At 31.4% G+C, this 15,325-nt stretch overlaps 1 protein-coding gene across 1 annotated transcript in view; it reads right to left on the bottom strand.

The window, feature by feature from the left end:
• The window catches only part of LOC114326038 (facilitated trehalose transporter Tret1), a 161,824-nt gene that overhangs the window by 42,780 nt on the left and 103,719 nt on the right, over nucleotides 1–15,325 (bottom strand). The window contains exon 3 of the mRNA XM_028274241.2: nucleotides 15,223–15,243. Within this exon, the coding sequence (XP_028130042.1) occupies nucleotides 15,223–15,243 (21 nt within the window). The remainder of the gene's footprint in view (nucleotides 1–15,222; nucleotides 15,244–15,325) is intronic.

Raw genomic sequence — 15,325 nt, 5'->3', positions numbered from 1 at the left:
ATTGTACTCGGCCCAGCCCATACAACATAAAATTGCAATTTTATTATATTTGCACATTTATTTTAAGGCTAAATATCAAACGTGAATTTTATCAAACATATTGTGCTTGAACAAGAATGATGAAGAGAACATGCAAAAACAAAAAAACTGAATTTAAAGAGATAGAAAAAACAAAAAAATTAAATAAGATCCTTTTACCAGGAAACAAGAAAAATAGAATGAGGATATTAGAAGAGTAACCCATACATGAAAAATGATAAACGGATATTATTAAATTTACCAAGACAAATAATCAGACATTCGCAAACTTACTTTGCACAAGAACTTAAAACAATCCATGAAATTGAAGATGATCATATAGTAGAAGAAATACCTACAAAGGAAGAAATAGAAAATAAAATGTGTAAGGTGACAAAATGAGATATGAAAATTAAAGAAGTAAGTATTACGTTGCTAGAAGTAGTTTACAAAATCGTGACACAAATCATAAGGAAAAAACATACATATCCTAGCAAAAACATATAAATCAATAACAGAAAAGATATTGGGCGAGTATGAGGCAGGATCTAGAAGGAATAAGTCGACGATAGACCAAAAATATTTGCGCTAAAAGAAATCCAGACTACGTTTTACGAACATAAAACAGCAGTATATTCTGCTCGTCGACTTGCAGACTAAGATAGGATAAAGCGACAACAGATATACGAACTAATGAAAGAGATGGGTCTACCAAGTAAGTTTGAGAAACAAAGAAAGGATTACAACTAAGGGACACACTATCAACGACTCTTTCTAATCTGATACTATAAGAAATAATCAGAAAAAGTATATGTTTAGTATTCGCAGACGATCTAACACTATTAACGACAAGTAAGAAAGAACTAAAAACAATAATAAACAAATATGGGCTTCTAATTAATATGCAAAAATATAATACATGATAATGGGAGACAGAGATAAAGAAAAATAAGACAAAAATAAGACAATTTCACATTGTAGATAGAAGGAGAAAATACGTAGATGTTCAAAAGAGTTTCAGAATTTACTTATCTGGGTATACAAGTAGCTGATGAAAAGGGACATGGAGAAGGGGAGATAAAGGCAAGAATAGTAAAAGAAAACATAAAGTATGAAGCATTGCAATAAATTATTAGAATATACAAAACCGTTATCAGGCCTACAGCTACATATCCATGCGCAACATGGGTGCTTAAAAAATCAGAAATAGACCTTTTGGAGGTATGAAAAAAGATGGCCAATAGAGAAGAATTAATAATAAAAAACTTGAAGAACTATATAATGAACCAAAAATAACGACGGCAATGAAAGTAGAGAGAATACCATATTTACGACACACTGACAGAATGAAAAAGGAAAGAATACTGAAAATGTTACCATCACAAAACCAATACAAAAAAGAAGAAGAAAAAAAAGAGTTGGAAGGACGGCGCAACCGTGAGACAACTTAAGAGCAGCTGTTTAAGCTCAATCCGAAGGAGTTTCTACGTCGTTTTATGACTGTCTGTAAAACTTGGATCCACTGGTACACACCAAGGACCTAATAGTATGGTATAACTAGACCCAAACCCAGACATCCAAGTGAAAGTTATCCCCCAACACCAAATTGTTCTATATGGTCCACATAATGTTCAGAAAAAAGTCACACCATTTTGAGCGTCGGGTTTGGGGGGGGGGGAGAGAGGGAGAAATCGGTAAATTCGTAGTTTTTTACGTTTTTCGTCAATATTTCTAAAAATATGTGGTTTAGCATGAATAACCTTCTATACAAAAATGTTGTACATTAAATTTGAAATAAAAAAGGTCCTATGCATAATCCTTTTAAAATGAACGGTTCAAAAGTTACGGAGGTAGTATAGTATAATTGGTCCAAAAAAAGGTCTAACCCAGACATCCAAAGTAAAAGTTTTCCTTCAACACCAAATTGTTCTATATGGTCCACACAATGTCCAGAAAAAAGTTACACCATTTTGAGCGTCCGGTTTGGGGGGTGGGGGGTGGGGGAAAATCGGTAAATTAGTAGTTTTTTTACGTTTTTCGTCAATATTTCTAAAACTATGCTTTAGCAAAAACAATGTTCTATACAAAAATGTTTTACGTGAAATTTAAAACAAAAAAGTTCCTATACATAGTTGTTATAAAATCAACGGTTCCAGAGTTACGGAGGGTAAAAAGTGGAGGTTTTCGATACTTTTTATATTCTTTGGGTAATTTATAGAAATTTTCTTTAACAGGATTGTGTTTTGTAAATAAAATTTGCTATTTCAGTGGCCGATGATATGTTAGTGATAAGCCCTTGAATAAACGTCAACCTCACCACCCAAAATCATCATCAATTGCCCAGATAATATAAAAAGTATCGAAAACCTCCACTTTTCACCCTCCGTAACTCTGGAACCGTTGATTTTATAACAATTATGTAAAGGACCTTTTTTGTTTTAAATTTTATGTAGAACATTTTTGTATAGACTATTGTTTACGCTAAAGCATAGTTTTAGAAATATTGACGAAAAACGTAAAAAAACTACTAATTTACCGACTTCTCCCCCATCTCTTCCCCAAACCGGACGCTCAAAATGGTGTAACTTTTTACTGAACAATATATGGACCATATAGAACAATTTGGTGTTGGAGGAAAACTTTTACTTTAGATGTCTGGGTTAGCCTTTTTTGGACCAATTATACTATACTATCTCCGTAACTTTGGAACCGTTCATTTTAGAAGGATTATGCATCGGACCTTTTTTATTGCAAATTTAATGTAAAACATTTTTGTATAGAAGGTTGTTTATGCTAAACCGCATAGTTTTAGAAATATTGACGAAAAACCTAAAAAACTACGAATTTACCGATTTCTAACCCCTCTCCCCCCCACCCAAACCCGACGCTCAAAATGGTGTGACTTTTTTCTGAACATTATGTGGACCATATAGAACAATTTGGTGTTGGAAGATAACTTTCACTTTGGATGTCTGGGTTATGCCATTATTTGGATCAATTATATCATACTATAACAACAGTCGAAACAGTGGATTTCACCCGACGAACATGCGCCAGAAAAGACGAAGATTATCATATTGGCCGAAAAGGTGATGTCCACATTTCTCTGAGATTCACAAGGTGTGATCTACGTCGACTACCAGGAGAAGTGCAAAACAGCCACAGAGCTGTACTATGCCGAATTATTAGGCCGATTCGATGTCAAATTAACAAAATAAACGGCCTCAAAAACCCAATGAAAATGCATGAGCTCACACCTTCGCCATCGTCACGGCCAAATTGATTGAATCGGGTTACGAAATTCTGTCCTATCACCCCCGACTTTGATAGAATGCATTGTAATGCTTTCTTAATTTATTTAGTTTAACTTAATTAACACTTAATTAACACTTAATTTATTTAGTTTTTATTTTAATTTATTTACACTTATCTTTAATTTAGTTATACTAAACACTATTTACACTAAAACATAATTGAAATAATACAAAGTTTATCTCTTGACAATAATACGCGCTTATCAGACTTTTCGATACAATTTATAAACTCCCGACTTAAAAGCGTACAATTATTCTCCTTTACGTGCCATCTCCACGACGAAGGTTGGCAATCATCGTTGCTATTCTAACTTTTGACACTACAAGCCGAATGAGTTCAGTTGAGCTGCATCCAAACCATTCTCTGAGCTTTCTCAGCCAGGACATTTTTCTTCTACCTATGCTGCGCCTTCGTTAAATCTTTTCCTGCATTATTACTTTTAGGAATTCATATATGTCACCATGTGTTATATGACCCAGATATTCACAAGAACAATTAGTATCCATTTATTATTTAGACTTGTTCTAAAATCTTAATGTTTCTCTTATTGTTTGTCCGCTATAACTTTTCCCATACGTCAGGATTCATTTTCAAACAAATTAAGTCAAAACATAAAGTGAAACGAACGTCGATGTGTATATACATTTTGTATACAGTATACGTATACTATATATACTACACATATCGGCGTACGTTTCACTTTATGTTTTGACTTAATTTGTTTGAAAATGAATCGTGACGCATGGGAAAGGTTATAGCGGACGAACAATATATATTTTTCAGGTAAGCTGGTCTTCTCTTGAATTTACTAGAATTTCAGGAGCCTTTCGTGACGTCAAGCAGGGACAAATTCGTCGATTTACCGCTATAGACTAAGAGCCGCTATAGGTGAAATTTCTTAATCATTTTAGGCACGATGGGACCCTATAACTAAAATAGTAGAACCTAAAAGAAAACGTTTAAACACTGTGCCGTCACTTTTCAGTGGCACATGCGTCGACAGTGGCGCATCAAACTTTCCACTTATGGACGGGATAAATAAATTAAAAGTTAACAGAACTTACTAACAGAATTAAACTTTTTTTATTTTTTTAAGTTCTATGTGATTAACACATAGGACTCATCGTGATTTTAACCCACCCCCCCTTCCCCCTGCCCCCACCATCAAAAACTTCTTTTTTCGTTTTTATTGTTTTTTTGGAGGATGCAATCAATTTTAAAATTTCAAAAAATTCACACGAATAGTTGAGGCTTTTATAAAACATGCCTATTTTTATAGACCCATAGGTAGAGTGTACATAACCTCAGAAAATTAAAAGAAATTTTTTTTTCAAAAAAGCGTATAACTTTTTTTAAGGAATAGCTGCCGGTCTAATTTTTTCTTAATCTTGTGTGTTTTATCAAACACTATATTTTAAATTTTTTTCAGATTTTTCCGTAAGTCTTCCCACCTTCAAAAATCCGAAAAACTGTTTTTTTGGGGGTTTTGGGTGATTTTCCCTATTTTATAGACTTCATAATATATCAAATCAATTTTGTTTTTATAGATTATATGTAACTTGAAGTAACGAGTTCTTTAGAATATTTAAAAATCAGAAAAACACGTTCAAACCCCCTAAAACCCCTTAAAAAACAGTTTTTTGGATTCTTGAAGGTGACCAATGTTACAGAAAAATCTGAAAAAAATAAGAAATATAGTGTTTGATAAAATACATAAGACTAAGAAAAAATTATATCTGCAGCTATCCCTAAAAAAAAGTTATATACTTTTTCTCAAAAAAAAATTTTAAAATTTTTTTGAGGTTATGTACACTCAACCTACAGGTCTATAAAAAATAGACGTGTTTTATAAAACCCTTAACTATGCGTGTAAATTTTTTGAAATTTTAAAATTGATTGCATCCCACCAAAAAAAAAATAAAATCGAAAAATAAAGTTTTTGATGGTGGGGGCAGAGAGAAGGGGGTGGTGGGTTAAAATTACGATGAATCTTATGTCTTAATCACATAAAACTTAAAAAAATGAAAAAAATTAAATTCTGGTAATTAGGGAGGGTATTTTTTAATTTATGTATCCCGTCCATAAGTTGAAAGTTTGATGCGCCACTGTAGACGCATGTGCCACTGAAAAGTGACGGCACAGTCAGAGAACAAGGACCACAGGTCCTTGTTCTCTGACCTTGTGGTCCTTGTTGTCCTTGTTGTCCTTGTGGTCCTTGTTCTCTGGCACAGTGTTCAAACGTTTTCTTGTAGGTTCTACTATTTAAGTTATAGGGTCCCGTCGTGCCTAAAATGATTAAGAATTTTCACCTATAGCGGCTCTTAAGCGTCGTTTAAACACAACGATAAGTCACAGCAACTAGTTGTGATGACAAGTTGAAACGCTGTTTAGACGCTGCAATGCAATGCGATACCACCTTCAACCCAACTCCAACTTTGATAAGTTGTGCGATGCACCGTTTACACACAGTGATAAGTTGCAACAACTCGATTGACCTTGATAAGTTGTTTGATTTATCGCTGTGTTTAAACGACCCTTTAAGCGTCGTTTAAACACAACGATAAGTCACAGCAACTAGTTGTGATGACAAGTTGAAACGCTGTTTAGACGCTGCGATTCAATGCGATACCACCTTCAACCCAACTCCAACTTTGATAAGTTGTGCGATGCACCGTTTACACTCAATGATAAGTTGCAACAACTCGATTGACCTTGATAAGTTGTTTGATTTATCGCTGTGTTTAAACGATCCTTTAGTCTACTAGGATGGGGACCCATCGAGGCGACTTGAGAACACCTGTAAGCATTTAGTTACCTTTAGTTATTTACCTGTTTACTTTAGTGAGCTTAAAGAGACAACTATTTTAAGAAATAAATTGCCACCTCTTGATATTTTTCGTTTTTCTTTTGTACGTTAAGTATACTTATCGGATCGTCCTTATAAATGCATTTTTTAAATTAAAGATAATATTTTTTTATTAATAAGTCGAGAACTCTTCTTCACGTTGCCCTCGTAACTATTTTCCAACTCACGTATTTCTATATTTATGTATGTCAAGAATGGAATTAAACCCAGCGAAAGTATCATTTGAAAAGACCAAATTTGGACAACCCACATAATAAATTAATTTTCTCAAACAAAGAGTACGGTAACGATTGGTAATTTTTTACGTAACCTTTTTAGTCCTGTCGCCAGGGGGGGTACAACGGCCTCGTTAATTCAGATGGACTTACCCAAGTTTTTTTTATGTATTTTGACCCGTAGAACACGAATTTTTTGGGTAACAGTTGATCCGGATGTCGATAAGATTGTTATAGACCAAGAACTTGAGGAATCAAATAACAGCGATTTTTGGCAAAACAAAACAATATTTTGTATTTTTTGGGTCATTTTAAGCAAAAAATATTTCTACAAGTTTTTTAGTAGGATGCACAGTTTTCGAGATAAACGCGGTTGAACTTTCAAAAAATCGAAAAACTGCAATTTTTAAACCCGAATAACTTTTGATTAAAAAATAAAATAGCAATTCTGCTTAGCGCCTTTGAAAGTTCAAGTCAAATTATGTCGGTTTTGATTATTTGCATTGCTAAAAATTTATTGTGTTATTGTTAAACAAAGCTACAAACAACTAGTGCGTGAGTGATGTTTCTATGATTTCTCATTTAAAATCGAACGAGTAGGTAGAATAGGTACTAGTGCAATCAAGTCTATTTCTACGTTACATGCGTTAAAACGCATGTAAAAGCACGGGAAACCCTACGTGTTTATAGCTTTGTTAAACAATAAAAAAACAAATTTTTACCAATGCAAATAATCAAAACCGATATAATTTGACTTAAACTTTCAAATGCGGTAAGCAGACTTGCTATTTTATTTTTTAATCAAAAGTTATTCGGGTTCAAAAATTGCAATTTTTCGATTTTTTTAAAGTTCAACCGCGTTTATCTTAAAAACTGTGCATCCTACGAAAAAACTTGTAGAAATATTTTTTACTTAAAATGGCCCAAAAAATACAAAATATTGTTTTGTTTTGCCAAAAATCGCTGTTATTTGATTCCTCAAGTTCTTGGTCTATAACAATCTTATCGACATCCGGATCAACTGTTACCCAAAAAATTCGTGTTCTACGGGTCAAAATACATAAAAAAAACTTGAGTAAGTCCATCTGAATTAACGAGGCCGTTGTACCCCCCCTGGCGACAGGACTATTTAGGTCAATTAAGTTAGTAAAAAATTATCCTTTTTTCGACATACCTGAAAGGACAGGGTTTGACAGTTGAAATGTCTAGTATGAGATATTACAAAAAGACTACCATCTTGGGATTCATCAATTTTTTAGCGGAACAATTTTTAAATGAACAACAAAAACCTCAAACTTAGTTTTTTGCTCATAAATTAAAAACTTGTTCTTTTAGAGATTTGACGTTCACAGGTAACTTTTTCAGACAAAAAAGATACATCGAATGAGATACGCTAAAAAAAGTTATTGCAAAACGGCCGACAAAATCGCTGTTTTTGGATATTGTTAATAACAATTTTATTGTTGATTAAAATTTGTTTAAATGTATCTAAACTTGAGGGTATTACGGTGTTTAAATGGTGTACACAAAATGGTTCAGATCGGTTTACATACTTTTTGCGAAATTGAATTTGTTTCTAAAATTTTTTGAAAAACAAACTAATTTCTGAGGCTAGTCCAGTTAATTTGGCTGACTGGATTTCAATGATCTGTATACTCAAAATTATTTAAATAAAACGGGATAATACTGGGGTACGGGGTTGGCTGTGTACCATCTAGTTAAATAAAATTTAACGTGAAGTAAAACACTCCCTGGTGTAGTTGGTATATTTTAATAAAAATTAAAATTTTTTTTATCCAAACGGATTACGTTCAGAACGTTTTCGGACTTATCAGTCCATCATCAGTGAACTCCTTGTCCTTGCTATATAGCCACAATGCCAAACACGGGTTAAGTTGTATGTTCCAACTACATAGTAAAAATTATAAAAGAATTTGGCCTAAATTGGATGCCAATGGATTACTTCCAGAAACATGATGCTCTACTGTATTACATTAAAAAATTTTTTGTGATTAGGTCTTCATTTGTGATCTGTCTTTAAAAAGACAACCACATGCAACAGTGACATTAAAATTCTCGCGTTAGAGATCTCATAGTAAATCACGAGGGAAAACCAGGAAAAACCTCGTGATACTATCCCGACATCGTAAGTATTTGGTCTTACATTTAATTTACTCTCAAAATTAATACCAAATTCTGACTTTACTATAATTTTGTTTAAATTATAAATAATATCAATAATACATGGATATATAAGTAATACTAAAATATAAAATATGTACTAACTCGACTCATGACTTACTAATTGTGGTATTTTCTTTCTATTGACTTCCTCTTTCAGTATGGGTACCCACATCCTACTGCATTCCACCGAGGAATTTGCGACACAATTGGTTTCGTTTAGCATAATTAGAGCCGCTTCTTTGATTTTTCTCTTTTTACTATCTGTTTCTTTCAGGACTATACTTGAATCTCTCCACTGAACTCTATGTTCATTATCCCATGCGTGTTGACATATTTGAGATCTATCAAATTCTCTATTTTTAATATAAGATTGATGTTCACTTATTCTAACGTTTAATGGTCTTGCTGTTTCACCTATATAAAAGTGTTCGCATTCACAAGGTATTTTATAAATACAATTCTTTGTCCTTTCTTGTTCATTGTTAGGTTTAGTTTTAGATAGAATAGATATCAATGTGTTGGTTGTTTTGAATGTTGTTGAAATGTTGAATTTATTTCCTATTGTTTTAAGTGTCTCGGATAGTCCTTTTATGTACGGTATTGATATTTTCCTCGTATTATTTCTTGTGAATGTTGTAGGATCCCGTTCTATGTTGTTCTGTTCCATTCGATCCAATCTTGACAATTCCTTATTTATAAACGATAAAGGATAATCATTTTTTAATAAAACAGATGTTAAGAATTGTTTTTCTTCTAAAAATGAATTTTCGTTAGAACAAGTAATTTTGGCTCTATCATATAAGGATTTTATGATTCCCTTTTTAACGTTGATGTTGTGATTTGATTTGTAATTGAGATATCTGTTGGTATGTGTTGGTTTTCTATACACTTGAGTCTCATATCCAGTATCCTTCTTTGAGACTAAAACATCGAGGAAAGGCAGGGTGTTATTATATTCCTTTTCCATTGTAAATTTTATTGTTTCTTCTTGATCGTTTATAATATTCAGGAATGTATCCAACAATTCTGATCTATGAGGCCATATTGAAAACACATCATCTACATTATCTCCACCATACAGTGGGTTTTAAATTTTGTTTAGAAATGATATTAGTTTCGAAATCCTCCATAAATATATTAGCCAATAATGGAGATAAAGAGGAGCCCATTGCTAGACCAAAAATTTTGTTTATCAAATTCATTATTTAGTTGAAAATAGATATTATTAGTACATAATGTCAATAACTCCATTATAGCTGATACATTTAGTTTTGTCCTAGTTGTCAAGATAGATAGATAGATAGATAGATAGATAGATAGATAGATAGATAGATAGATAGATAGATAGATAGATAGATAGATAGATAGATAGATAGATAGATAGATAGATAGATAGATAGATAGATAGATAGATAGATAGATAGATAGATAGATAGATAGATAGATAGATAGATAGATAGATAGATAGATTTATTTAACTACTTTACAAAAATGTATCATCATTCTCCAATTTCGTTTTGATTATGTTTAAAGTTTTATCTAATGGCACATTTGTAAATAAACTGTTTATGTCAAAACTTACTAAAATATTATTTGGATTAAACTCAATAGTTGATAATTTGTTTAAAAAATGTTTTGTATTTTTTATAAATGTGTCATCATTATTAGCAAATAGTTTTATGTTTAATAAAAATTTTGATAGTTCACTACAAGGACAACTGATGGTACTACAAATGGGTCTAAGTGGTATGTTCGCTTTATGAATTTTAGGTACTCCATAAAAATGTGGTGACTTACTGTAATGAGGTGTCCTTAATTTTCTTTGATAGTATGTTAGATCATTTTTAAATTTGAATAAAGTTCTATAGATTTTGTTTTCCAGTGTTTTCGTTGGATCCTTCGTTAATTTGGTATAAGGTCCATTTAATGTAATGTAAAGGTTAATTTGTAATTAGATCTGTAATTTTGTCCTCATATTGTATTTCATTTTATTTTATATTATAAAATACAATATGAGGACAAAATTACAGATCTAATTACAAATGGACCTTATATCAAATTAACGAAGGATCCAACGAAAACACTGGAAAACAAAATCTATAGAACTTTATTCAAATTTAAAAATGATCTAACATACTATCAAAGAAAATTAATGACACCTCATTACCGTAAGTCACCACATTTTTATGGAGTGCCGAAAATTCATAAAGCGAACATACCACTTAGACCCATTTGTAGTACCATCAGTTGTCCTTGTAGTAAACTATCAAAATTTTTATTAAACATTATAAAACCATTTGCTAATAATGATGACACATTTATAAAAAATACAAAACATTTTTTAAACAAATTATCAACTATTGAGTTTAATCCAAATAATAGTTTAGTAAGTTTTGACATAAACAGTTTATTTACAAATGTGCCATTAGATAAAACTTTAAACATAATCAAAACGAAATTGGAGAATGATGATACATTGACAACTAGGACAAAACTAAATGTATCAGCTATAATGGAGTTATTGACATTATGTACTAATAATATCTATTTTCAATTAAATAATGAATTTTATAAACAAAATTTTGGTCTAGCAATGGGCTCCTCTTTATCTCCATTATTGGCTAATATATTTATGGAGGATTTCGAAACTAATATCTTTCTAAACAAAATTTAAAACCCAGTGTATGGTGGAGATATGTAGATGATGTGTTTTCAATATGGCCTCATAGATCAGAATTGTTGGATACATTCCTGAATATTATAAACGATCAAGAAGAATCAATAAAATTTACAATGGAAAAGGAATATAATAACACCCTGCCTTTCCTCGATGTTTTAGTCTCAAAGAAGGATACTGGATATGAGACTCAAGTGTATAGAAAACCAACACATACCAACAGATATCTCAATTACAAATCAAATCACAACATCAACGTTAAAAAAGGAATCATAAAATCCTTATATGATAGAGCCAAAATTACTTGTTCTAACGAAAATTCATTTTTAGAAGAAAAACAATTCTTAACATCTGTTTTATTAAAAAATGATTATCCTTTATCGTTTATAAATAAGGAATTGTCAATATTGGATCGAATGGAACAGAACAACATAGAACGGGATCCTACAACATTCACAAGAAATAATACGAGGAAAATATCAATACCATACATAAAAGGACTATCCGAGAAACTTAAAACAATAGGAAATAAATTCAACATTTCAACAACATTCAAAACAACCAACACATTGAGATCTATCCTATCTAAAACTAAACCTAACAATGAACAAGAAAGGACAAAGAATTGTATTTATAAAATACCTTGTGAATGCGAACAGTTTTATATAGGTGAAACATCAAGATCATTAAACGTTAGAATAAGTGAACATCAATCTTATATTAAAAATAGAAAATTTGATAGATCTCAAATATGTCAACACGCATGGGATAATGAACATAGAGTTCAGTGGAGATATTCAAGTATAGTCCTGAAAGAAACAGATAGTAAAAAGAGAAAAATCAAAGAAGCGGCTCTAATTATGCTAAACGAAACCAATTGTGTCGCAAATTCCTCGGTGGAATGCAGTACGATGTGGATACCCATACTGAAAGAGGAACTCAATAGAAAGAAAATACCACAATTAGTAAGTCATTAGTCGAGTTAGTACATATTTTATATTTTAGTATTACTTATATATCCATGTATTATTGATATTATTTATAATTTAAACAAAATTATAGTAAAGTCAGAATTTGGTATTAATTTTGAGAGTAAATTAAATGTAAGACCAAATACTTACGATGTCGGGATAGTATCACGAGGTTTTTTCCTGGTTCTCCCTCGTGATTTACTATGAGATCTCTAACGCGAGAATTTTAATGTCACCGTTGCACTTGGTTGTCTTTTTAAAGACAGATCACATGCTATGATTTTTTTTGTGACGGATATTCTTGAGTTCGGGTTGATTTCATGTAATCGAATGAACTATCTTTCAGTAAAGTCGTCCCAGGAACGCAACTCATAAATATTGGCAATATCATTTTAAAGTCTTCTACTTTAAAATGTATCATATGTATCTGAATTGCCGATATAAATGAGTCAAATTAAATAAATTATTAGAAGATTTTTTTTTTACTAAGCAACAACATTTTTGTTTATGTTAGTAGTATTTTGTATTTTGACAACGGCACCCGATTTGGGCGTCGAAACGTTAATAAAAATCATTTTTTAATAATATTGTGGCTTATTTCCCATTATAAATAGTTAAAATTGTAAAAATGCCACAAGAAAATAGCTTCAGAACAACATGGTTTCACTCCATGTGATTTTCTGACGCGCTCGAGTAACTGCAAAAATCCCCGCTTGGGCTCCCCTACCATTAGGTTTGATACCAACCTCGGCTAAAAAATTGAAATGTCTTCAAGGTTTAAAAGGATTCTGTGGTGACGAAGCAAAACAATTTTTTTTTAACCTGCCCAAGAATTAGATTTATTTTATATTAATAACTTTTGTCTACTTGTCATTTTAACTTCTTTTTTTTTGGACTTAGCCCCTTTAGGCCAATAATGTTTGGTGGTTTGACCAATTAAGGCTTATGTTCTATTTTGCATAAGATCAATATAAGTTTAATTTCTTGTGCGTGTCTAATTAATTACCCAAGTAACTGATCTAATCAACAGAGTTCATGATAACTATCAATAATAGATCAATACCTGGTTTTAAAGTTTAAACTTTGTTTTGTACGAAATAAACATTTGGTGACTTAGCTTTTATGGACCTGTACCCTTCAAATGTAATGTGTACTTTGAAAACGATTACCGAAAAGAAAATTGAAAGGTCTGAACTGAAATTGTGAAAAAATTACTATCTATTTCATTTCTATTAAATATAATATTAAAACGACGGGATGAAAATACTATGTAGTATTAAAATGCCAAGAAAACAGCTCTTCAGAACAGTTTCATTATCGGAATAACAAATCATATTGAGTTCAATTTAATCCCACAGTTGGTGTTACATTCCTTATCTGTTTCTGTGAATTAATTTAATTATAGGTACTAAATTAATCATGGTTATCTCTGTGGTATTTCGAATATACATTTTTTCGTTCGACCTTTGAACTGTTACTCATATTTTGATTAATCTCTGGCTAATCGCCCGCATTGTATTTAATATTATGTCGCAGCGGGTATAACATCAATTGGAATCTTATTGCTAGACTTTTGGTCTATTAGAAACCATAAACGGAATAAATTGTTTGATCAATAAAGGCAGAATATCTCAAGACGGGGAATTGGTTTGGCCTTGAATATCTATGTAGTGCCTGGTGCAACAACTGTTCCTGTAAAATATACAGAATTTGTTGGAAGTTGAGTTATAAACGTTAATTAAAAATAGAAAGTAATAAAATGAAAACTCTATAATGTACAGGTAAAATAAAATTTAGGAGAGAGAGATATACCTTTAAGATCTATAAGAAATTTAAAAAGATATCAGATGACAACGATCTATAAAGGTACGTATCCATACAAGATTGAACCCCTCTCCGTGTAGCAGCTCCACATAGTGAATCCGTTGGTGAACCACGCTCGGCGCTCACCCTCTTCGATTCAACCGGTTTGCGGTGTATATGTAGGGAAGCGCATGCCGTATCCATTGGAGCTACTACAAATGTAAAATGGAGAAATGTCAGTTTATTGATCGAATAACTTTTTTCATAGAATCAACTACTATTTATCGTTGGTGAAACCGACCATATATGGTCGGTTTCACTAACGATAAATAGTAGTTTATTCATTCTATGAATAAAGTTATTCGACCAATAAACTGACATTTATCCATTTTAATAACGTCAAATAAGACTTATTTTATTTATTTATCAAATAAATAATTACTCTTCGAATAAATTGGCACTGTAAAAATATCGCTGGCGTAAATTGGAGCTGTAAATATCTATTAGAAAGTAAATTCGTAAATTTAACTTTAAATTATCAGTAGTAATTGCACAAGAGCTCTGAAATTATTGAATTTTTCCCGAGTGACACTTTGATAGTTTTAATTTCACGAGCTTTCGGCTCGTGAAATTATGTCAAAGTGTCATGAGAGCAAAAATTCTATATTAATTTCAGAGGTCGAGTGCAATTTGTTGTGATTATTTCATGAATAAAACTGTTCAAAACCAAAATTTTATTGTAATTTATTTATGTAAGTACCATTAAACACACAGTTTTTATAAATATTTGACGATTGAAAGTCATCACTTTTATAATTTTTAAAACATTAATTGTCATTAATGTCACTGAATGTATTTTTTCGTAGCAACGAAGGGCATCTGACGTAATATACTTAACGACGGGAGATTATCAAAAATTATCGATTTAATTCAGATTTCTGTAGCTTTATATTGGTCAGAATCTCCTATGAATGAAATAATCAAAATTATATTTATTGAAACAAAATAAAAATATAAACGTCTAAAAATTTATGTGTTGTTGGTGAAACCGGACCTTTTAATCTACAAAACATTTTAAATTTGCTAAAATAGTTACGTACAATAATTTTAAATTGTTTATTTATCAAAAAATTATATAGAAATAATAATATTAAATTTATATAATATACTTACTTTAAGCTGAAGCAACTGGCACTAGAACAAAAAATATAATATTAGTAAAAGTTACTAGATAGCTCAAACCTAACAAAGTAGTAGGCAGTTTATGTTACTGTTA

Source organism: Diabrotica virgifera, chromosome 3, assembly GCF_917563875.1.
Source record: "Diabrotica virgifera virgifera chromosome 3, PGI_DIABVI_V3a".
In the NCBI taxonomy this organism is placed as follows: domain Eukaryota; kingdom Metazoa; phylum Arthropoda; class Insecta; order Coleoptera; family Chrysomelidae; genus Diabrotica; species Diabrotica virgifera.
The sequence above is the reverse complement of the archived record's forward strand: the minus strand, read 5'-3'. Positions and strand labels throughout refer to the sequence as shown.